This window comes from Prionailurus bengalensis, chromosome A1, assembly GCF_016509475.1.
Source record: "Prionailurus bengalensis isolate Pbe53 chromosome A1, Fcat_Pben_1.1_paternal_pri, whole genome shotgun sequence".
NCBI classification, from domain to species: domain Eukaryota; kingdom Metazoa; phylum Chordata; class Mammalia; order Carnivora; family Felidae; genus Prionailurus; species Prionailurus bengalensis.
In genome coordinates, this window is record NC_057343.1 from 1,893,394 (window position 1) to 1,918,366 (window position 24,973).

The 24,973-nt window shown below is 40.5% G+C and overlaps 1 protein-coding gene across 2 annotated transcripts in view; it reads right to left on the reverse strand.

Annotated features, from left to right (window-relative positions):
• Positions 1-17,529, reverse strand: part of XPO4 (exportin 4) — a 116,726-nt gene extending 99,197 nt beyond the window's left edge. The window contains exons 1-2 of one of the 2 annotated variants that reach the window (XM_043574907.1): positions 17,171-17,339; positions 14,506-14,549 (exon numbers count right to left, since the gene is read on the reverse strand). Coding sequence is in view for 1 of the 2 variants with exons in the window: in XM_043574879.1 (XP_043430814.1) it covers positions 17,171-17,239 (69 nt within the window). In the remaining variant the exon portion in view is untranslated. Of the gene's footprint in view, positions 1-14,505; positions 14,550-17,170 lie in introns of both variants that reach the window. The other variant, XM_043574879.1, reaches the window with a different exon arrangement.
• Between the last annotated feature and the right edge of the window lie 7,444 nt (positions 17,530-24,973).

Below are 24,973 nucleotides of genomic sequence, written 5' to 3' on the forward strand. Positions count from 1 at the left end.
TTCAAAGGTAAGTGCGGGCTAATTTGTTTTTCTTTATATTTTGTACTTTCTTTTTAATGTTTTTTAATGTTTATTTATTTTTGACAGAGAGAGACAGAGACAGAGACAGAGAATGAGTGGGGGAGGAGCAGAGAGAGAGGGAGACCCAGAATTCAAAGCAGGCTCCAGGCTCCAAGCTGTCAGCACAGAGCCTGACGCGGGGCCTGAATTCGTGGACTGCGAGATCACGACCTGAGCCAAAGTCGGACGCTCAACTGACTGAGCCACTCAGGCGCCCCTATATTTTGTACTGTCTTGATTATTTTGTATTATATTATAGTATTGCAATCACTTTTATATGAATATTTCGGGGTTGTGGAACGAATCATCTGAGTTTCCATTATTTCTTATGGGGAAATTTGCTTTGATATACAAGTGCTCTGGATTACAAGCATGTTTCCAGAATGAATTATGCTCACCAACCAAGGTTTTACAATACTTAAAAATAGTAAAAGCAGCAAGATAACACAACAGATCTCTTAGGATCAACATAACAAAGAAACTTAAGTATTTATAGACATAAATCTTGTTTAGAGGGTAGCTACAGGGATATACATACAACTGTCCAAACTTGTCAAACTGGACACCCAAGATCTGTGAATGTTATTGTACATTAATATGCCCCCCAAAACGGCAAAACCTCCATGGAGAGATTAAAAGGCAGATTAAACACACAGAGGAGAAAACTGAAAAGACAAAAAATTAGAAGAATGCAGAAAGGCACAAATACTAAGAGTCTTGGACAACAAAGTGAAGGTGAAAGCCCCAGGAAGCTAACCTATAGAAACTGTATCTTCCAGGCTTCCTTGCCGCAGCCCCAGCTGCTCCTTTTCTCCACCAAAAGCCTGTCAGGCTGCTCTCTCCTACAGCTATAGCTCTCTCAGATTCTCCACTCTCCCTCCCTGCCCATTCAGGCCCCAACAATGACTTCTCCATCCTCTGTGGTTCCCTGACGCCGCATCCTCCCCAACCTTTGTCAACAGTCCCTTCACTAACTCTCCTCAATTATCCCTTTGAGTGTTCCTCTGCCAAGATCTTGACTGATACAGCATCCGGCAACAACTTTGAAAAATAAAGATTAAAAAGGAAAATGCCAGGAAATATTCCAAATTTTAAGTTTGTAGAATTCCAAAACTGATGAGAAACACTAAAAACCCAATGAATTCAAACAGAATAAAAAAGAAATCGTATTACTGATACCACAGTGAAACCGAAGAATTCAAAAATCAAAAGATCTTAAAAGTAGCCAAAGGAAAAAAAGATTACCTTCAAAGAAGTAACTGACTAAAAGTACAACTTCCTAAAGCAAGGGGAAACCAGACTAGAGAGAAAACAAAATAACATTTTCAGAGTGCTGATGGAAAGTAACTATTACCTTAGAAATGTAGATGCAGGGAACATCTTCCAAGGATTAAAATATAATTGAAGATATGTTCCTCCAAATAAAAACTTTTACTACCGAAACACACACTTCCTTTAGGAAATTCTGAAGAAGGAAAATGATACCGGATGGAAAGCCTTAAATGCAAAGGATTATAGACAAATTAACTATGTGAATAAATCTAAGCAAATACTGATATTGTTTAAGTGATTAATTTGTGAAATTAAAACGGGTGATTAAGGGGCACCCAGGTGGTTCAGTCGGTTAAGCGTCCGACTCTTGATTTCAGCTTGGGTCATGACCTTGCAGTTCCTGAGTTCCAGACCCACACTGGGCTCTGTGCTAGCAGTGTGGATGCTGCTTGGGACTCTCTTTCTCCCTCTCTCTCTCTCTCTCTCTCTGCCCCTCCCCCACTCATGCTGTCGCTGTCTCTCTCTCTCTCTCTCTCTCTCTCTCTCTCTCAAAATAAATAAACTTAATTAAAAAAAAGATGATTAAGATTATGGAAAATATATACCATGTAAGTCAGGAGAGGTGGTAAGTTCTTGCACTGTTCTGAGACAGTATATACAGGTTAACTTTAAACTAAATGGAGTACACATGCTAAAACGTCTGCCACGGTCAATAAAAGAATAAAAATAGAAAATAAAGAACATGCACATTAGACACCCAAACTATGGAAGGAGGAACAAAAGATTATCGAATTCTCAAAGAAAGCAAAGGAAGAACCACACACACACAAAGACAACAAAAATATGTAATTTATCAGTCATCACAAATAAATATGATAAACTAAACTGTAGATAAAAAAACTGAGATTGTCAGGCTGGATAAAAAAAAATCCAACTTCATGCATACAAAAAAACCAAAGGCTTAGAAAGGCTGAAAATCAAGGCTGGAAAAAGACGTACCAAGCAAATTCTAATCAAGAGAAGTTAATGAAATTGATATAACTATGATAACAGCAGGAAAAAAAACCCCAGAATTTAAGAGGGGTGCCTGGGTAGCTCAGTCGGTTAAGGGTCCAACTTCAGCTCAAGTCATGATCTCCATGGTTCGTGGGTTCGAGCCCCATGTAGGGCTCTGTGCTGACAGCTCAGAGCCTGAAGCCTGCTTCAGATTCTGTGCCTCCCCCTCTCTCTGCCCCTCCCCTGCTCCTGCTCTGTCTCTCTCTGTCTCTCCAAAATAAATGTTAAAAAAATAAAAAAGAATTTAAGATAAAATGTTACTAAAGAGAAGTGGGTCATCTAATAATCATTAAAGGGTTCACTGAAGTAGTATGTAAATAATACACAGTCTGAAATATCAATTAAGCAAAAATGAGAGGACTACCAACAAATCCACTAATGTCTCTCTTGGTAACTGCCAGCTTATGGAGACAAAAAGATTTAACAAGCTTAATTTAAGGGACATACATAACTTGCATGTTTAACTGGATATCACACATTCTTTTCAAATATATGCTGAACAAAAACTGAGAATACTCTAGGCCATAAGGCATATTCTAACAAATTTTAAGTAACTGATACATACATAACACATTCTCACAAAGCAATTAAGTTAGAACCTGACTAAAAACAAAAACTAGAAAAATTCAAAGATGAAAGAAACAATAATGGAAAACATTAAAAATGACCCCAAAAATACTTTGCTGTTTTTAAGTTTATTTATTTATTTTTGAGAAAGACAGAGACAGCGTGAGCAGGGGAGGAGCAGAGACAGAGGGACAGAAAGAATCCCAAACAGGCTCTATCCTGTCAGCACGGAGCCTGATGCGGGGCTCAAACTCATGAAACCGTGAGATCATGGCCTGAGCCAAAATCAAGAGTAAATAAATGCTTAACCCACTGAGCCACCCTTGACCCAAAATATGGTATAGCAAAAATCTGTGATATGCAAGTTGAGTGCAAGAGGAAAATGCATAGCTTTAAATGCTTGCACTGGAAATTAAGAAGGTTAAAACTAACAAGCTAAACCTCCAATGTAAGAACTTAGAAACCATAGCAGAACCCACCCAAAGAAAACAGAATGAAGGAAATATTAGAGAGTAGAAAATGATGAAACAGAAATTATATATACAATATGTACAATAAAGATAAAAAAGCAAAAAGCAAAAATAAAAAATAAAAACTAAAGCAAACAAAAGTTGCTTCTGTGGAATGACTAATAAAATTAATAAAACAAGATTAATGAAGGGAGGGAGAACACAATTTATAAACAGGCAATATTAAAAAAGCTTGTAACTACCTGGGTCTTGAACGATAAAGAGATAGTGAAAAAATAAACTGTATAGTGATAAACATAAAAACATATGTGATATGGACAAATTCCTAGAAAAATATAACAAAACGAACTTGAGAATAGAAAACTTGAGGGGCACCTGGGTGGCTCAGTCAGTTAAGCGTCTGACTTCGGCTCAGGTCATGACCTCACAGTTCATGAGTTTGAGCCCCGCATTGGGCTCTGTGCAGACAGCTCAGAGCCTGGAGCCTGCTTCTAATTCTGTGGCCCTCCCCCACTCACACTCTGTCTCTTTCTGTCTCTCTCTCTTGAGAATAAGTAAACATTAAAAAAAAAAAAAAAAGAAAGAAAGAAAAGAATAGAAAACTTGAACAGTCCTGCAACTATTAAATAAATCAAATCAGTTTAAAATAGTTTTTCCTTTAAGTTCCTGATCCAGATGATTTTACCAAACAGCAGGGAATAAATCATTCCAATCCTACAACACAAATGTCCAGAGAATACAAAAGACAGAACACTCTTTGACCCATTTTAGTTAGCACATCATCATAAATATGCAGATAACCAAAATCAGATGAGAACAACGTGAAACTTACAGGCAAACCTTACCCATGAACAGAGATGGAAAAATCTTGAGAGTTCACATACTAAATACAACAATGGAATTAAAAAAAAATAAAAATAATAATGTACACTGTGACCAAGTTACTTTATCCCAGGGCTACAAATCTAGGTTAACATTAGAAAACTGATGTCTTTTACCACATTAACATATTAAAAGAGAAAGATATGTCATCACAAAAAATGCAGAAACATGTTTAATAAGACCCATGGCTAAGCTTTTCACAAAGTAGGAATAAGTGGAAACTTCCTTAACCAGATAAAAAGAATTCACAAAAAAACCGTAACAAACATCACACTAATGTGGAGACAATAAAGGCATTCCCTTAAACTATCCACAAGTGTTAGTATACCATCAGGGTCCTGTGGACTCATTCTTTTGTTTAAAGAACGTTCTTTTTAAATTATTTTTTATTAAAAAAAAATTTTTTTTTTTTGAGAAAGACCGCGAGAGGGCGGCAGGGGGCGGAGAGAGAGGGAGAGAAAGAGTCCCAAGCAGGCCCCGTGCTGCCAGTGCAGGGCCCGATGCAGGACTGGATCTCACAAACAGTGACATCCTGATCTGAGCTGACCTCAAGAGTTGGGTACCTGGGTGGCTCAGCCAGTTAAGTGTTAAGCATCTGACTTCAGCTCAGGTCGGGACCTAATGGTTTGTGGGTTCGAGCCCCACGTCAGGCCCTGTGCTGACAGCTCAGAGCCTAGAAGTCTCCCTCTCTCTCTTCCCCTCCCCCGCTTACACTCTGTCTCTCTCTCTCAAAAATAAATAACCACTTACAAAAAATTAAAAAAAAAAAAAAGAGCTGGAGGCTTAACCTATGGAGCCACTCAGGAGCCCCTAATAAGCAAGTTTTTGGTTTGTTTGTTTTTTTTTAAGAACTATTTGTAATGCTGGCTATTTTGTAATTTTTGTTTCTTCTTAGCAGTATTAAAAAAAATTTTTTTTTTTTTTAGTTTATTTATTTTGAAAGAGACAGAGAGAGTCTGTGTGAGTGGGAGAGAGGCAGAGAGAGAGGGAGTGACAGAATCCCAAGCGGGCTCCACACTGTCAGCACAGAGCTCCATGCAGGGCTCAAATTTACAAACTGTGAGATCACGACCTAGCTGAAATCAAGAGTCAGAAGCTTAACTGATGGAGCCACCCAGGCACCCCTCTTAGAGGTATTTCAAAGAATAAATAGAAAATTTACTTTTTAAACATTAGAATAAAACTCATTCTAATTTGAAGTCACTTATGAACCTACTAGACCCTTTTCTAAGATTCATAATGGGATCTTAGCCATCTTATTTTTATTACTTTTTTTTAATGTTTGTTTATTTTTGAGAGAGAGAAAGAGAGCAGGGGAGGGGAACAGAGGGAGGGGGACACAGAATCCGAAGCAGGCTTTACGCTCCGAGCTGTCAGCACAGAGCCCAACGTGGGGCTTGAATCACAAGATGCGAGATCATGACCTGAGCCGAAGTCGGACGCTTAACCGACTGAGCCACCCAGGCGCCCCCCAGCAATCATATTTTTAAATATCTTGAAATATTTTGTCTTTTCACCATTCTAAGGACTATGTCATGAGAACTCATCAATTATTCCCAACTATGTTAAGGCTAAAATAAGAACAAAATTTAAAAGTAAGAAATGATTAAATCGCCTAGAAAAGTAATGCAATAGAAAATAAATAGCAAAATAAATCAACACTATTATATTAGCCTCTTTTTCTTTCTTTTTTTTTTTTTTTACTACCTTGCTCAGAGTAAAGCATGACCTTTCAAGAAAGGTATAAAAGAAACCTGGAAACACCATTTTAATAGTCTTTATTTTATTTTAGGTTTCGTTGAATAGTGCTGAGATTTCAGAATTCTTTCTTTTCCTCCCATAATGAGAAAGAGAAGAAAACTGACAAGACATAATTATGAGGTGAATCAGAAGATGATGCACAAAGACAAAAGAACAGCACTCTAGATGTGCACAACACAGGAGCCACTGGCCACATTCAGTTGTTTGAATTAGTTTAAATTAAATTAAATTAAAATTTTAATTCCTCAGGTGCACTGGCCACATTTCTAGTGTTTAATAGCCAAGTGTTACTAACGGTTATCACGTTAGACAACACAGATATAGAAAATCCTATCACTGCAGAAAATTCTAATGGACAGACTCTATTAATGATGATAAAATGGATCATATAAATGTAATCTCAGAAGCACCTGGGTGGCTCAGTCGGTTAAACGTCTGGACTTGATCTCAGCTCAGGTCATGATCTCAGGGTTCACAGGACCAAGCCCCACACCACGCTCTGTGCTGACAGTGCAGAGCCTGCTTGGGATTCTCTCTCTCTCTCTCCCCCTCTCTCTCTCTCTCTCCCCCCTCTCTCTCTCTCTCTCCCCCTCTCTCTCTCTCTCTCTGCCCTCCCTGCCCCTTTGTATGCACTCTCAAAATAAACATATAAACTTAAAAAAAAATCTCAGACCCTGTGTCTATAGATGACAATGTTCCAGATCACTGGTTCTCAACTGAGGCAATTTTGATCCCCCAGGGGATGTCTGGCAATGTCTAGAGACACTTTTGTTGTCACAACTGGGAAGTGCTACTGGCAACCAGTGAACCAGGGTTAAGGATGCTGCTAAAAATACCTGATGCACATGGCAGACCACAGCAAGAATTATCCAGCCCAAAACGTCAACAGTGGCAAAGATGAGAAACCTTGCCCTAGTTTTCTAGAGAACACAAGAATCCATGAATGAACTATATACTTCCAAGAACAAGAAGGAAATGATAGTATCCTCATCCCGTCAGTCATTACACAAGAATCACCTCATTACCCAATACTCTGTAAGGAGAACATGGACCAACTTGTTCTGCTCAGAGGATATGTGACACTTTTTTTTATTCTTACTCTTTAACGAGGTCTGCATAAAAAATTGCTTGATGGAGTTTGTTAAGTGGGCAAGTGTAACAAGGCAGGTGTGTATACAAAGGTGATGAAAAATTCACTGTCTTGATCATTCTAATTAGCGTTTACGAACCTAAAAAAGTTATAATTATGATGCAAAGGAACACGGTCACCTTCTCTTCATCAATGTTATGTGCCACCACCGTTTGCAAAAGTATCTGTTTTGATGATTCTAGAGCAAGGATCAGAATTACAAGGTAAAACCTATTAAAGATACAGCATCTGACATCTAGCTCAGCACCTACTGCATTTTAACAGTGGCAGTGCCATAACCAGAAGTAATGACAGAACCTAGGAGAATTACATGAAATCTGGAATCGGTATTTACCAATCAGAAGAACGCAAAGAGACACAGGGCCACACTCTAGACGTGTGCTGCCCAATATGGAGGTCACTATCCACCACATGTGGCTATTGACATGAATTAAAATTTTAGCTCCTCCATGCCACTAGTCCCATTTCAACTGCTCGATGGCCACATGTCACTAGCCGCTACTCTACTGGAGAGGGCAGATACAAAACATTTCCATCAACCCAGGAAGTTCTGCCGGCACTACTCTAGAAGAAATTTAATCAACTGAACAACTATTTCCCGAGTGCTGACTTACAAGCTTACCTTGACTCATGTGCTTTGATGCAATGCTATCCGATACATTAAAGTACATGTGCCAGGCACTACCCTAAACACTTCCTTTTAATGTAAATGAAATCGTTTAATTCTCACATTAACTGCACGAGATAGATACTACGATTTTTCTATTGTAGAGACGAAGAAACAGATCCACAGAGGTTAACTGGCTTGCCAGATGCGCACAGCTACTTGGAGGTTAGAGCCAAGAAGAATCCAAACAGTCTGGCTCCAGAGCTGCTGTGTTATACTCAATTTTTTTTTTTCAACTTTTTTTTTTTTTAATTTATTTTTGGGACAGAGAGAGACAGAGCATGAACGGGGGTGGGGCAGAGAGAGAGGGAGACACAGAATCGGAAACAGGCTCCAGGCTCTGAGCCATCAGCCCAGAGCCTGACACGGGGCTCGAACTCCCGGACCGCGAGATCGTGACCTGGCTGAAGTCGGACGCTTAACCGACTGCGCCACCCAGGCGCCCCTCAATTTCTAAATTTCAACAATTTCTCATGTGTCTAATAAAGCAACAGGGTGACTTTTCTAATATCTCATCCAAGTAGCTTACTATCACACTACTACTGTTATCTAATTAGTCCTCTAGCCCAGCCACAAACCACAGAATAAAGACAGACCAGCTTTCTAACATTATTAATTTTATCCAGAGTGAGGTCAGATAATTTTATATTAAAACAGAGACATTATGAATCACAATGAAATTTCTGTTAACTTCTAAGGAAAAAGTTGAGAAATTTGGGGCTTCTATAAGCTATTGCAGGATACTCCCAGCTTCCCCGAAATATATATTCACTCTCCTTTACCGTAAGAGTCACTGTGGCGTTAAACACTTTTTTAGAATGTTAATGTCCCCCACCCCTCCTCCCAGCTTTTTGCTTATCATCTCATCATCTCTTTGCTGCACAATTTTAACAGCCTCCTAACTGGTCTTCCTACCTCACATTGCTTCCCTCAGTCAGATTTTCACATATGGAACCACAGATCTGACAGGTCACACTACTGGGGACATTCAAGCTGAATTATTGTGGCAAATAAGGCCTTAAGATAACTCAGCCCCTTGCCTGCGTCCCTAGGCTCATCACAAAGTACTCCCTTCCTCATTTATTTGTACACACATTTTTCATTCAACAAATATTACTGAGCAAATACTATGTGCAAACAAGCTAACACATATTAGAGTCTAGCAGAGGAGACCAACATTTATTTGTCAATCACACAAGTAAGTGTAAAATCTCAAATGTGCTAGGTGTTATGAAAGAACTACACAGTTATCTAAGAGTAGGACACGTAAGTCTCACCTTTCAGGGAAGCTGAAGAAGGCCTTCCTGAGAAAGTGGCCATGGAGAGACCTGAAGGCTTAGATGAAAGTGAAGAATATTCTAGGCAGAGGGAAAGATACATGAAAGGTCCTGAGGCAGAATGAAGAACAGGAGAAAGACTGAAAGAGAACAAGTATGGCTGATGCAGAGAAAAAGCAGAAAAAGGTTTCTAAGAAGCCGAAAAGACAAAACTTACTCCGAGCCTTGCAAAGAGCAAGCACTAATAAAACCTCAATTCAAACCTGGGTAATCTGCCTCTGAAACCTACCACTGTGTTATATGCCTTCCCCTACAGCAGTCTGTTCATATTATTTCAGCCCATAAATTATTACCAAATGCTCACTATATGCCAGGCAATGTGGTTCAGACACAACCATGAGTCAATGATAAGCAAAAACAAACAGAACCCCTGTCCTCGTGAAGCTTACAATCCAGTAGTCAATTGTATAATCAAATAAATAGCATAAAATGGCAGGTGTAATAAATATCACTAAAGTGGATGAAGCTATGAAAAAATAATGTACCCTAAGAGTGGTCAGGCTACTTTGATAAAATAAACAACTACATTAAGATCTGAAGAATTAAACGTTAAGGAGAAGGGTGTGCCAAGCCAAGAGAAGACATACACGTAAGGGCCTGGAAGGGGCGTATCAAATGTGATGGCCTGAAGCCCAGCATGCTATAGCCAAAGGCCAGCTTCCTGGATGTGTGACCTGTGCAGTCTCACAGGGTCCAACCCTCAACAGGGCCGCTGGCTTAATGTGACACTCAGCTGTCACCGTCCTGAAATTCTTAATGATTTTATTTCCGAACTTGTGTTTCAAAGCCCAATTTTATTTGCTAGCAAGATTATGCTTAACTAGCACCCATTAAACACATCTGCAGAAATGGGATGGCCTGACTTATAAATTAAATTTTATTCACCTTGAGCCATGATACAGCTTTTAGTTTTCTTTGAGATAAAAAATGAACAGTCAAGAAGGCAGTCACAGATTTTAAAAACACATGCAATATTCAATCTTATCAGAATGACATTAATTATATGTGATTCAATGTTTTATATTGTAAAAAATTCAACCTATACGGAAACACAGAAAGGACTCTTGCTACTTCCAACCCCATTCTCTAGACAGCCATTCTTAAAAGTTTAGCATACATGGGGTGCCTGGGTGGCTCAGTCAGTTAAGTGTCCAACTTCTGCTCAGGTCATAATCTCACGGTTCATGAGCAGTTAGACTGCTTCGAATTCTGTGTGTCCCTCTCTCTCTGCCCCTCCCCAGCTCGCACTCTGTCTCTCTCTCAAAAAATAAACATTTAAAAAAAAAAAACAAAACCTCTAAAAAAAAGAATATCACCACTATTTTTATTGTACTTTTTCCCCCCAATTCCTAGTTTATTAAGTTTTACATAAAATGCTGTTAAACTTTATCAACTGCCTTTGGGGTATCTATGATTTCAAAGGTCTTTTCACATTTCTCCAGATCACTGGCTATGTTCCAATCAGTGGGGTTTAACACAAATCCAACTGCAAAATACACACTTAATTGAATTTTAAATAAAAATTCCCCACTAACTAGTTTTTTTTTAAAAAAAGAATTATATTAGTGGGTGATGGGATGAGCACTGGGTTTTGTACGGAAACCAATTTGACAATAAATTATATTTAATATAAAAAAAAGAATTATACTAGTGCCAGTATTCTAATATCCAGTGCCACAGCAGACAAAACTGAAGTAAATAAAAATGCTTACTCAATATAAAGCATCTTTCCAATAAAAAAAAGTAAATGCTACAATCAAAATTCTTAAATTTATGACATGTGCATCACTGATCAGAAAAAAATAAAAGCACTGTACCTGATACATAGGATGGGCTCAGGAAACACCAACTGTTAAACAAATGTTCAAATATTCCCGAAGTACGGCATTTGGTTCTCTCAGACCTTCATGCAAATGTAGGTCTACCTGAGATACCACTATCCAACTGGAAACTTCCAAATTGTCGGCCATTGACAACTCAGCTTAAGGATTACCTGTTCCAAGAGCCCTTCCCAAGGTCCCCACCTCAGCCTGAGACAGCTGTCCCTCCTCTGTACTCTCACAGAGCACTACTTTAGCCTTTCATTACATTACTTATCAGCTGCTGATAGTTTTGCCTTTCTCCCTCATTAGACTATACTCTCCTTTCTAGACAGGTCTTTCTCCTATCTCCTTAGCACACAGAGCATTATGCCTAGCAAACACATACTGAAGAAATGCTCCAGAATGGGTGAGTGGCCAGAGACTTAATTCCAGATCCAAAGTAGCTCTGTGACCACAGGCAAATCACTTACCATCTCTGAATCTCAGATTTTCTTTATTAAGCTTCATATCTCTTCTATTTCCTTCACAGGATTGATGTGAGAATCAGATAAGAATTTTTGGTATAGCACTACAATTTTGTAGATGCTTTCAAAATACTAACTAGATTCCACCACAATAAAAACCATGAAAACCAGTCATGAATCTCTAATGAAAGCTGCATTTATATTTATTAAATCCATTTTGGTTTAAAAAAATACAGTAAATTATTTTTCTATGAAGTATCAGTTAACATATGTACTCCATACTTTCTTATGTCAGCACTATGCAGACTCGCGAAGGGCAATCCCTAAGAGCTCAAGTGAGCCAGGAAAACAAAACCAAGGAAATTCAAGAATATAAACAAATAGGGGCGCCTGGGTGGCGCAGTCGGTTAAGCCTCCGACTTCAGCCAGGTCCCGATCTCGCGGTCCGTGAGTTCGAGCCCCGCGTCGGGCTCTGGGCTGATGGCTCAGAGCCTGGAGCCTGTTTCCGATTCTGTGTCTCCCTCTCTCTCTGCCCCTCCCCCGTTCATGCTCTGTCTCTCTCTGTCCCAAAAAAATAAATAAATGTTGAAAAAAAAATTTTTTTTTAAAAAAGAATATAAACAAATAAAGCACTCTTTGGGTTTATTATTCAAATGAATGTGATATTAATATTAAAAGAATACATTTTCCATTAGGATGTCTCTAAAATCAAAACACACCCTACATTTTATATCTGTTCATGCGCACACACAAAATGGAAACAAACTTCCTTTAAAATTCATTTACAATGAAGTGAACAGAGAGAAGCACAGGAACATATGGGTTGTACAATTTTCACTGATGTAAAAAAAATACTTTTTTTATTTTGAGAGAGAGCACACTAATGCACGCATGAGCATAGAGGGGCACAGAGAGAGACAGAGAGAGAGAGAGAGAGAGAGAGAGAGAGAGAGAGAACCCCAAGCAGGATTCACTGTCAGCACAGAACCCAACACAGGGCTCAATCTCATGAACCGTGAGATCATGACCTGAGCCGAAAACAAGAGTTGGACGCTCAACCAACTGCACCCCCAGGCACCCCAGTCCGTTTTTTAAAAATTCATTTAAAAAATGATATGCGTCCTTCTTTGGGGAGAGGTGGGAGGGAAGAGTTATGCAGCCTCAGAACATGGTCCCTGTCACCCCTTGGTCCTAGCTACAAGGTTTAGATGTGATTCTGTTAACCCTGGGGCCTGCCAGTTCTACACATCCTGTGTGCTGGATGCATCTACAAACGTAAAATTGCTATCAGCATTGCAGAGGCTGTGTCAGTCTTGTGCTGGTCCCACTGACTTATGATTACCACAAATAAATATTTACATGCTGAAAAAGAAACAAAAAAATAAAATAAAAAATAAACATGACGTACGCTCTTATATGCCTAGAGATTATTTTTTAATTTTCTTTTAATGTTTATTTATTTTGGAGAGAGAGACACAGAGTGTGATCGGGGTAGGAGCAGAGAGAGAGGGGGACACAGAATCCGAAGCAGGCTCCAGGCTCTGAGCCGTCAGCACAGAACCCGACGCGGGACTCGAACCACCAACTGCGAGATCATGACCTGAGCCGAAGTCGGGCGCCCAAATGACTGAGCCACCCAGGTGTCCCTATGCTCAGAGATTTCTAATACACGCACCCAAGAAACAGAAGTGTCTGAAGAGAGGGAACAGGAGCTTAGGGAACTTTTAGTTCCCCTATACAGCCTTCTGCGCAGCTTGAATTTTTTACTATTCAGAAGGCATCTCCAAGGGGCGCCTGGGCGGCGCAGTCGGTCGAGCGGCCAACTTCAGCTCAGGTCACGATCTCACGGTCCGTGGGTTCGAGCCCCGCGTCGGGCTCTGGGCTGATGGCTCGGAGCCTGGAGCCTGTTTCCGATTCTGTGTCTCCCTCTCTCTCTGCCCCTCCCCCGTTCATGCTCTCTCTCTGTCCCAAAAATAAATAAACGTTGAAAAAAAAAAATTAAAAAAAAAAAAAAGAAGGCATCTCCAAGATTTCTAAAATTAAGAATATTTATAGCATTCTCATTAACATAAAAAAGGAAAAACTATATAATGGGTATTACAAAAGCACAGGAAAAAAGGTAATTTCAAATTTAATATGGATTGCTTAAGGAGGCAGACTGAGAGTGGGGAAAGGAAGAAGAGAGAGACTCGTTACTCTGTGTATTCGTGTGCTGTTGCTGTATGTTCCAGTACTGCTGTTATAATTTTAAGTAACAGAAAATGTGTCTACAACATCACATTTTCAGGTCTGCAATGTAACCTGCTAAATTCATGCAGTCAGAGAAAAGACTCTTACTGGTAAGAATGTTATTAGCACAGAAGTATGATCCACATTGCTTACTCTAGTATGCATTTAATATCCTCTCAAAAATTCAGGGTTGGGTATCTTAAACAAAAAGCTGGTAACTGAAATCTTTTGGGGGGAAGAAACGTTCAGCACCTACTTACATAACTTTCCATTTGCACAATGTTTTCAGAGTAACTTCACCTGCACAGTTACTAACCTACAAAAGCCCACCCTCATTCTAGTTTGTTCACCTTCAAATTTATTTTCTAGCAAGTAACCTCGCTTGAATCAGAAGATTAAGCAGTATTTACAAGAATCTATAGAAAATGCTCCCTATCACTATTTGAGACAGAGGAAAATCACTCTTTATGGTGAGATCTATAAGATCAAGGAATATATTTTTCCCTCTAAAGGTCTAATACACGACTTGGCAGCTTATCCAATAACCTAATTAGGACTGAATACAGATGTTTACAAAGAAGCAACTGCAATATCCAAAAACACATTTCAAAATTTCCCACCAAGCAATAAAATGTAACATTTATGGTATTATAAATACGTTGACTTTAAGAAGCAACATGATTGAGTAAAAAAAAATTTTTAAGTTCTGAAACAGGAGTGATCTAGGTTCTGAATCACTGTTATCACTAATTTGTTCTGTGACCTACCTTTGGCAAGTCACTTCTACCTCTTTGAACCTCAGTTTCCCCATCTGTAGAATGGAAGGGAGAATGCTTAGACTAGGTGCTTATTGCTCAGGGTCTCTACTTCCTTAGAAAAGCTGATAAAAATCTATAAACCCTATTACCAAAAACGTATGTTTGCATCAAAAAATGTGTTTTAATTTCCTTCTGATAGCCACTGTGGACTAAGACCTGTGTACTAAATAAAGATGTCTTGAGATTCTTCTGCATACTAAAATTCGATGCCAATTTTCATAAAAGAAGTCTGTGGACTACCAAATGAAAAAACTAAGCAAAGTGATTGTGAAAGACATCACTAATTACTTTGAATCCCAAAACATAGTAACAACTAAAATATATAGCAATTTCCTATAAGCGATATTTCTTCAGATGGATAAATGCTAAAACCATTCACCCTTTTAAAAGGTATCTTCATGCTTAACAGTTGAGGATTTAACAATCTTAACTATTCCCAAATGAATTAATAGATTAGCTTTCTAGTCCCACTTCCCTTTAGGTTAAGAACCACAAACTGGTGACAGACAGACTTGAGTTGAAGTTCCCACTCCACCACCTTCCTCACAAATTTGGGTAAATTACTTAGCATCTCCATGTTTGAGCCTCTTAATCTATAAAAGGAAAATGAAAGTAATAATAACCACCTCATAGTTAGTAATGATTAAAGTTAACGTACGTAGAGCGCTTGGCATAGTGCCTCGCACACAGTAAGCACTTAATAAAGTGAACTGTTATTACTAGTAATAAACTGGAATACAGCTTTCGTGTTGAGAAATAACGCCATAATTGTTACTTACACATTTGTGAATAGTAAGTGGAAGCTTCCCAAAACAATTATTTCCTAATTTTAATAACTTTTTTTTCAGTACTTTACTCTGGAAAGATTAAAAAGTATGTAAACGGATATCTACACAACATATACAAGAAGTGGTGAGATAGAGTGGAAACAGCCCCAACTTTAGAGCCAGACAGATCTGAGTTCTGAACCTAAATCATCAACTTAGTAATTATGTAACCTGTGCCACTTAAACTTTCTCTCTCAACCCTGTAAAGCTGTTGCCAGGATTAATAGAGTATGTAAAGCATCAAACACAGTATCTGGCATGTAGTATGCACTCAATAAACAGTACTTATTACTATTCTTCTCAGCTACTCCGTTACAGATGATAACAGTAGCTTTGCCAAGGAAGAGGGAAGGTACTAGCAAACACAAATGCTAATTAATATTCAGGCCAGTGATGAAAGACACTACTTTTATCTTATCAATGTAAGAACTAAAGCAATGCTTTTTGGGGTCACATACTCCTTCCAGAGCCTAATACAAATAGAGTCCCTGGCTCTTAGAAATTTTTTCAGATGTTTCAGGAAACACCATGTCAGGGATTTTAAGAACCTTGTATTAAGGGGGAATACTAGCTAGTTTTTTTCTGGACTTAACTTGCAAGAGTCTGAAAACTTTATCTACTCAGTTCTGTGACTAAAAGATTCACTTAGCTTTGCTCATAATGAAGCAAATATATCCTACTTTCATTAGACTTCTCAATTTCGTTAGCTAATTTCATGAGCTATCTGGTGTTGCGTGTGAAAACAAAACTTTATAAATCCAACTAGAAACTATGCTAGAATTAGTTCAAACACTTTTAAATGTGATGTTCGAACACATAATCCAAGCACTGAACCGAAAGGAAAAATGTTCAAAAAAACAACGAAGCTGGCTGCGTTAGATTCTTGGAAAGGCTGGATCAATTCAAGCAATTTACTGAGCCTCTAACTTCCAACCAACATCTACAAACGCGGAGATCAAAACTTACAAAAACAAAACCGAGCCAAAAAATGCACACGCAGTTTACGAGTAACTGAACATGGTTTATCCTTACTTCCACTCCCTGCGTGGATTATTTTCTTTAAATCCCTCTACTCAGCCTCCTCAAACGCCCTGGGTAAATAACCTACTCATCAAACTGTTCACTGTACAGTGTAAGAACGAAGTCAACGAGCACCTGAGATTCAGCTCTCCTCAACGTGCGACCCACAGGGAGCCTGGTACTTTAATAAAGTTTTGCCCCAATGACCTTGGTCCCAAAGATTCCCCTCCCTCCCTCCCCGTCCTCCCACGTGCTGGCGGCTGCGGTTACCCCAGAGGTGGCAGGTCAGAGGAGGAGCCTGAGGACCCGAAGGCTCGGAGGAAACCGGCGTCGCCAAGAGCACCTGGGCCGGGCTGTCCCTTCCTTTGTGGCACCAGCTCCCCAGCGGCGTACGCACTGCCCCCGAGCAAAGCCCTGCGGGGATGACCCGGACCTCGCTCCCCGCGCCTCGCTCTCGACCCAGTCTGCGGGGCAGGGCGTACGGTGAAGACCGTGGCACGGGAAACCCTCTTTGCTACGGCACCACGTTCCGTCGCCCGGCTGGGGTGCCAGACACCTGGGCGATGAGGGCAGCCCCGGGAAGCGGGGGGAACGAAGGCAAGAGGAAAGTAGGCTGGAGAATCCTGCGCCACGCCACCGCCACCGCCACCTCCAGGGCTCCCTGGAGGCCCCGGCCGGCCGCCGGCCCAGCGGGCGGGAAGGCCTGGCACGGCAAGGCCAGCCAGAGGCCCGCAGATGCCGGGGTACGGGGGTCGCGGCGTGCTCACCATCAGAACTTTGGCCGCGTTCTCCAGCTGAGCGATCACTTCTGGGGGCCCCAGCGCCGCCGCCATCATGGTCTCTCTTCAATGACGCGCCATGCGCTGCATTATGGGAGCGGGCGCCGCGGCCGGCCAATCGCCGCAGCGACCCCGGAGCCTCACGCGCTCCCAGAGGCCGTCGCAGCCGCGGTTGACGCCGGCGTCGCGGCCCCCGCGGGCCCCACCTGGCCGCCGGGTTCGGGGCCGTGGGAAGGCGAAGAGCGTGAGGCGGACCCCCGCGTCAGGGCTGGGGGCGGGGGAGGGGGCGCCCGCCGTCCCGCACCGGGCGCGGCCTGGGCGGTCGGCCCGGGCGGCGACGGCCGCGCGGGGCGGGCCCCCGGGGCTCCGGGCCCGCGCATGCGTGCTGTCCGGCGCCCCGCGACCCGCTCGGTTCCCTCCGCGGTGAACGCACCCCGCCCGGTCACCGGGCACTGCCCTGGACGCCGCTCGGCTCTCTGTTCTCTGACCCTCACCGTGTGCACCCCGGCCCCTCCTTCCCTTTCCGCGCTCCACGCTGGGTCGGACCCCACTCGGAACCGCTCTCCCCATTTCCTCTCCCGAGAGTGCGCCTCCTTTCCGAACATCACTGTCCTCGGCGCCCCAAGTCCCTGGCCCTCCTGGCGATAAAAAGGAGCATTCCAGGATAGAACGGTTCACTCTCCTAATGGAGATCCCGCAGGAGGCTCGTCCGAATGTCTTTAGCCGGCAGATCGTTGCGAGCTCTTCCCAAGGGCTGTGTCAGACTGGAGACAGAAAAGGCAGGAACCCTAACCTTGACTGCCAGACTTCTTGAATTCAGAAAGAACTCACTGCCGCCTGTTTTGTCGGGTTTAAGGAATTCATCACAGTAACGCTAATTTTGGAATCCATGTTGACAGGTTCTTTAGAGTGTGTAGGGATCCGACTTTCCCTCCAGTGCCTCCGTCTCCTTTACAGCATTCCAGGCAGGCAGTCCTTCCTGAAGCAGCTATTTCAGTATTCGAACCAGCTTTAACTGTTAGAGAAGTTGTTTGGACGAGGGGGGTTGTTTTGAGCTGACGTCTGCTTTCCTGTAACATGCCTTTTGGTGCTGGTCGGCTTCCTGGGGCTACGCAGAAAGTCCGATGCATTTCAGTGTTTGCTAAATTTACTCTGCTGAAATCCGTATTTATTCTTCCGAGTTATAAGTAAGCCATACTTTTGAGGTGTGTGTGTGTGTGTGTGTGTGTGTGTGTGTGTGTGTGTGTTAATGTCACTGCAACAGAAAGGCATTATTTTCTCCATTGAAGATCAGGTGGTGTCTAGTATTTGACGTCTCTACAACTTGAAGTTGAAAAAGTGAACGAACAAGGTTTACAACGCTTGAGTAACAAAGTACCTTTTATTTCATTACAAAAGGGTAAAGTGAACCAAAGTGCAGTAAGTGACCTTTTTTAAGAATTGTGTGAAACTAAACAATTAGCATAGTGCCTGACATACAGTAGGCACTGAATAAATATTAGACTGAGGATAGCAATCTGAAAAATGATGTAGCTGCTACAAAGAGTAATTACTGCTGATCAGTGATATCTGCAAAAGTGTAGTCAAATGAATAGCTTATGACATTAAATGTTCGAGGCCTATAATGCTTCAGATTGGGCCTTGTGTTCAAAAGATTTGTGTAATTACATAAGAATGTTTCATCTAAACACTTTTTTAAAAGGGAAAGAAGAAAAAGTTTTATCAAATGTGTTGAGTATGCTTCTTTTCAAATTAAGTTTTTTGAATTTAGAGGCTTTATAAAGTGAGTTATAGACATCTCACATTAACTGGGAGCCTTGCATTTTAGGGTAGGGTGAACAACGAAGGTGTGAAATCTCAATGTTGCAAACAGAATTTACCTACTAATTTAGCCTCCCCTCCAATACCTGACTATTATTTCTTGATTTATTCAACAATAACACTCTCCTGGGGAGGGTTAAGAAGTGGTATTCCAGCCTACCCACATGTTCTTTCTATCCTGGAGTAGAATAGAAGGAAGTTGTGCAAATTGCAATAATTTCTAAGAGAGAACTGTTAATTGTCTAAGAAAAGGTAGATACCTGGGGCGCCTGGGTGGCGCAGTCGGTTAAGCGTCCGACTTAAACCAGGTCACGATCTCACGATCGGCGAGTTCGAGCCCCACGTCAGGCTCTGGGCTGATGGCTCAGAGCCTGGAGCCTGTTTCCGATTCTGTGTCTCCCTCTCTCTCTGCCCCTCCCCCGTTCATGCTCTGTCTCTCTCTGTCCCAAAAAAATAAATAAACGTTGAAAAAAAAAAATTAAAAAAAAAAAAGAAAAGGTAGATACCTGGCTGAAATATTCCTGAAATCAAGAACATTTTACAAATACATACTGTCTACTTTTAGAGTACTTCTTTAACGTTTATTTATTTTTGAGACAGAGAGAGACAGAGCATGAACGGGGGAGGGGCAGAGAGAGAGGGAGACGCAGAATCTGAAGCAGGCTCCAGGCTCCGAGCTCCGAGCTCCGAGCTCCGAGCTGTCAGCACAGAGCCCGATGCGGGGCTTGAACTCGTGAACCGTGAGATCATGACCTGAGCTGAAGTCGGACGTTTAACCGACTGAGCCACCCAGGTGCCCCTCTAAGGACATTGTTAAGTGAAAATACATTTGCTGACTATTTCCACTGTTGACATTCCAGTGCAAAAGAAAAAGCAACTGTTGTGGATCACAGGTAATGATATTTTAAAAGTAGAAGAGAATATAGAGATTATAGAATCTTAAGATTTTGGAAATGAAAATCCTTTAATCCCATTTCTCAGATGGAGAAAATAAGACCCAGAGAAATTAGATGATTTTAGGACCAAGTTAGATAGAACAGTCACCTATCTTACAGGTTAATATCTTTTGTGGTGAAGTGGACAAGGCTAGAATTTAAATCAGAAGAACTGAGTTTGTATTGTATCTCTGCTTCTTCTAAAAGATGTTATGGGGTGAGTAACATAACATCTCAGGACCTCAGTTTGATTATCTGTAAAATGTTGACCATCACAAGTGTGTAAGATTCAAAGAAGATAATTCATATGAGACGACTTTGTAGAGCTACGAAGCATTCTATGAATGCAAGGTAGTACGGTGACCATTGAGTACTTACCTCGCACCATGCTTGATATTGTAGGACAAATGAAATTGAAGTCCTGGTATTTGCTTCTGAAGAATTTGAGGGCTACTTGAAAAGATATGACTATGTATTTAAAATAACAATTTTCTCTCCTTTCCAACTCTGGTACAATAAAAAATACACTTGGTCTTTTTTCCTCGTTCCCGGCAATCTGAAAGCTCCTAAAACCCTTGGATTTCCTGAGTAATAGGAGTGTTTTTCGTTAATCATAACAATGATGATTGTTCCAATCACACCTAAGTTTATGCTAATGAGGTAGCAGGGTGGGGCCCCCAGATGGCCCGTGACGGGGCTGGTCTCCTGAAAGAGCAAAGGGTAGAAACCTTTGGTTCCTTTGTTTTGGGACCCACTCTCCAACCTCCAGGGAGGAGAAGGGGTGCTGGAGATGTTAACAACTTCAATAATGAGATTTGCTAAGCTTCCAAGTTGGTGAATGTGTCCACCTGCAGAGAGACTGAGACTGAGGTTCCTGTGCTTGGTACCCTTCCGGACCTTGTCCCATGGACCTCTTCATCTGGCTGTTTTTTTGTATCCTTTATAATAAGCTGGAAAATGTAAGGAAAGTGTTTTCCCGAGGTCTATGAGCCATTCTAGCAAATTATCAAATGTGAGCAGGGGGTCGTGGCAATCCCTGATTTATAGCCAGTGGGTCAGAAGTATGGGTTGTTCCTAACACTTGAAACAGCCATCTACGATTTTTTTAAAGTTTATTTATTTTGAAGAGAGAGCAGGGAAGGAGCAGAGAGAGAGGGAGACAATCCCAAGCAGGCTCCGCACGGTCAGCGCAGAGCCTAACATGGGGCTTGAACCCATAAACTGTGAGATCAAACCTGAGCCAAAATCAAGAGTCAGATGCTTAACTGACTGAGCCATCCAGGCATTCCAAAACAGACATCTAAAGTGGAGGCAGTCTTGTGGGACCGAGCCCTTCATTTGTAGAGTAGTTAGTGTCAGAATTGAATGATAGGACACAGTTGGTGTCTGAGAATCAGATCAGCACATGGATTATTTAAATATAAGAATTTGCATATTGCAAAATAGTGAACATTCCAATCAATTTGAGAATACTACCAAATGATAGTTAATGTTTACACACAATTACCACATGAAGGACACTAAGTTGTTTTTATCTATTAACTAATTCCATCCTCCCAGTAGAATTATGCTATTATCCCAAGTTGAGGAAATTGAGGCATATAGCAACTTAAGTACTTGTCTCAGAAATGGTAGAACTGGGATTTGGGCCCAGCCTTCCTAGCCCCATACTCCATGCTTTTAACTCTAGGCTATTACTTCCAGGTAAAGACTAAGTCACTTGGAATTATTATAGCTTAAGGAGATAAATTTCAAGCTATCATGCCAACTTTTCCAGTTATGTATACTGTAAAGACTGTACTAAAAGTCTATGTCATACTTGAAATATATAAGAAGTAGAGTAAAACTGCCTATAGAAAGTCTGAAGATTTTCCTTTTTAAAAGCTTATTTTAGAAATGTCTTGAAATTTGCTGTATCCATTGATAGTGCAGTACTGAGTGCTCAGATATTCAGTAACTTCAAATTTATACCCTCTGTGAAAAAGTTGACTTGTTGCAGCTTAGTACATTATCTGAGTCTTTCAGATAAAATCACGAAATATGGCAAAGTAATGTAGGACCACTATAAGATTCCTTATGTCTATACAATCCGTAATATAGTGTTTGCATTTTTTAACCTTTTCACGATAAATGAAACATGCATATTGTTTTGTTTTTGTGTTTGCCAAGGGCCCATCGTGTGTTTTTGCAAAACCATTTGTCAAGTCATAACCATCTTGTCTACATAAGCACACAGATGAAATACCAGCTGTTCTCAAAAGTGTGGCCTGGGGACACCTAGTAGGTCCCAGAATATCAGTTGGTCCCTAAGATCCTTTCAGAGGCTCTATAGGTCAAAACTATTTTCAGATGGCAATAGTAAGTTCTTCCCCATCAGTAATTACTTTATTTTTATTTATTTATTTTTGATAGAGAGCACAAGTGGAGGAGGGGCAGAGAGAGAAGGAGACACAGAAACCAGGCTCTGAGCTGTCAGCACAAAGCCCGACACAGGGCTTGAACTCACAAACTGAGATCATGACCTGAGTCAAAGTCGGACGCTTAACCGACTGAGCCACCCAGGCGCTCCAGTAATTGCTTTAAATATAAGTGAATAAAACTCCCCAATCAAAAGACACAGATTGGCTGAATGAATTAAAAATAAATAAGCAACAACAACAAAAAGCCAGGATCCAAAACTATATGCCAACTCTCACTATTGCTGCTCAACATAGTACTAGAAGTTAAATCAGTTGCATTTCTATGTACTAATAAAGAACTACCTCAAAAGGAAATTAAGAAAACAAATTCATTTACAGTAACACCAAAAAGAATAAAATAATTAGGAATAAACTTAAGGAAATTAAAGATTTATACTCTGAAAACTACAAAACATTGCTGAAAGAAAGCAAAGAAGACACAGATAAATGGAAAGACTGCCCATGTTCATGGATTGGAAGATTATTGTTAAAGATGTCAGTACTACCCAAAGTGATGTACAGATTTAATGCAATCCTTATGAAAATCTCAATGGGATTTTTTTTTGCAGAAATAGAAAAATCCATCCTAAAATTAATATGGAATCTCAAGGGACCCCAAATGGCCAAAACAATCTGGAAAAAGAAGAGCAAAGTTGAAGGACTCACACTCCTGATTTAAAAACTTATCACAAAGCTACAGTAATCAAAACAGTGTGGTACTGGCATAAAGACACATAGACCAACAAATAGAATAGAAAGTCTAGAAATGAGCTTTCATATGCACAAATGATTTTTGACAAGAGTACCAAGACCATTCAATGGGGAAAGGATAGTGTTTTCAACAAACGGAGTTGGATAAACTGGAGAAACATGCAAAAAAAAAAAAAAAGGAAGTTGGACAGGCACACACATGCACACACAGATTATAAGTATGTGAGGGATAGATGTGTTATGTCACTTTATTGTGGTAATCCTTTTGCAATATATACGTAAATCACCATGTACACTTGCACAGCGTTATATGTAAATTATATCCCAATAAAGCTGGGGGACCCTTTCTTACACTATAAACAAAAATTAAAATGGATTGAAGACCAAACGTATAAAACTCTTAGAAGAAAGTGGATGCATGGCTAAACAAAATGTAGCACAGACATAAAATAGAGTATCAATCAGCCTTTAAAAGGAAGCAAATTCTGATACATGGTATAACATGGATGAACTTTGAAGACTATGCCAAGTGAGATAAGCCAGTTAAAAAAAAAGACAAATTGTTTGATTCCACTTATAAGAGGTACTTAAAACAGAAAAACTCATAGAAATAGAAAGTAGAATGATGATTGCCTGATGGTTAGGGCATAGAGTTTCTGTTTTTTAAGATTGAAAAGTTCTAGAGACCTGTTGCACAACGCTGTTAATATACTTAACACTACTGAACTGAATACTTAAGAATGGCTAAAAGGATAAATTTTATGTTACTGTAGTGTTTTTTTTCCACAATTAAATTTTTTTCTTTTTCTTTTTAAAGGTTTTTTTTTTAATGTTTACTGTTTATTTTTGAGAGAGATAGAGCATGAGAGGGGAGGGGCAGAGAAAGAGGGAGACACAGAATCTGAAGGAGGCTCCAGGCTCTGAGCTGTCAGCACAGAGCTCAATGTGGGACTTGAACCCAGGAGCCACGAGATCATGACCTGAGCTGACGTGAGACGCTTAACCGACTGAACCACCCAGGCACCCCAATTTCTTTTTTAAAAGACCAATATAGGGTGCCTGGGTGACTCAGTCAGTTGAGTGTCCTACCTCAGCTCAGGTCATGATCTCACAGTCTGTGAGTTCAAGCCTCATGTCAGACTCTGCTGACAGCTCAGAGCCTGGAGCCTGTTTCCGATTTTGTGTCTCCCTCTCTGACCTTCTCCTGCTCATGCTCTGTCTCTCTCTCTCTGTCACTCAAAAATAAACATTAAAAAAATCAATTAAAAAATAAAAAATCAATATAAACATCCCATTTTTCATGTGAAGTTTGATGACTTTGCTTAAATAAAATAATTGGAAAATTATTTTCATAATAAAACTAAGATATTATTTGCCTTTTTATTCTCTTTCTTTCAGTGTGAACAGTGGGGTTTTCCAAAGGCTGCATGATACGTGATGTCACCATGTATTGAGTATGAAGACACATATGTGAATGTAGTTGTCTTCCATTAAGACAAACATTAAAGAAAACTGCAAAAATGTAAAAACAATGCCACTTATCTCACTGAATTTTTGTTTTAAAATATTTATTTGGAGATCTCAAATATTAAATACTTTACTAAGATACAGCGCATTTTTGGTGTGTGTGCATGTGAGTTATCAGCAAGAAGTAGCTGGAGAGTGGCTGTATCCCTCCTCCTGTCACTACCTACCATCCCAAAATTTATTTTTGAGCCAACTTAACTTTTAGAATGCAAAATCAGGACTTTTCTCCTGCCGTTGACCTCTGTAGTACAATAATTTTGTAGTCTATTTTTCTTTTTCTTTTTTTCTTCACTTATATAAAAACTTAGTGACTCCCCTGTTAAGAAAAATGCTTCTAA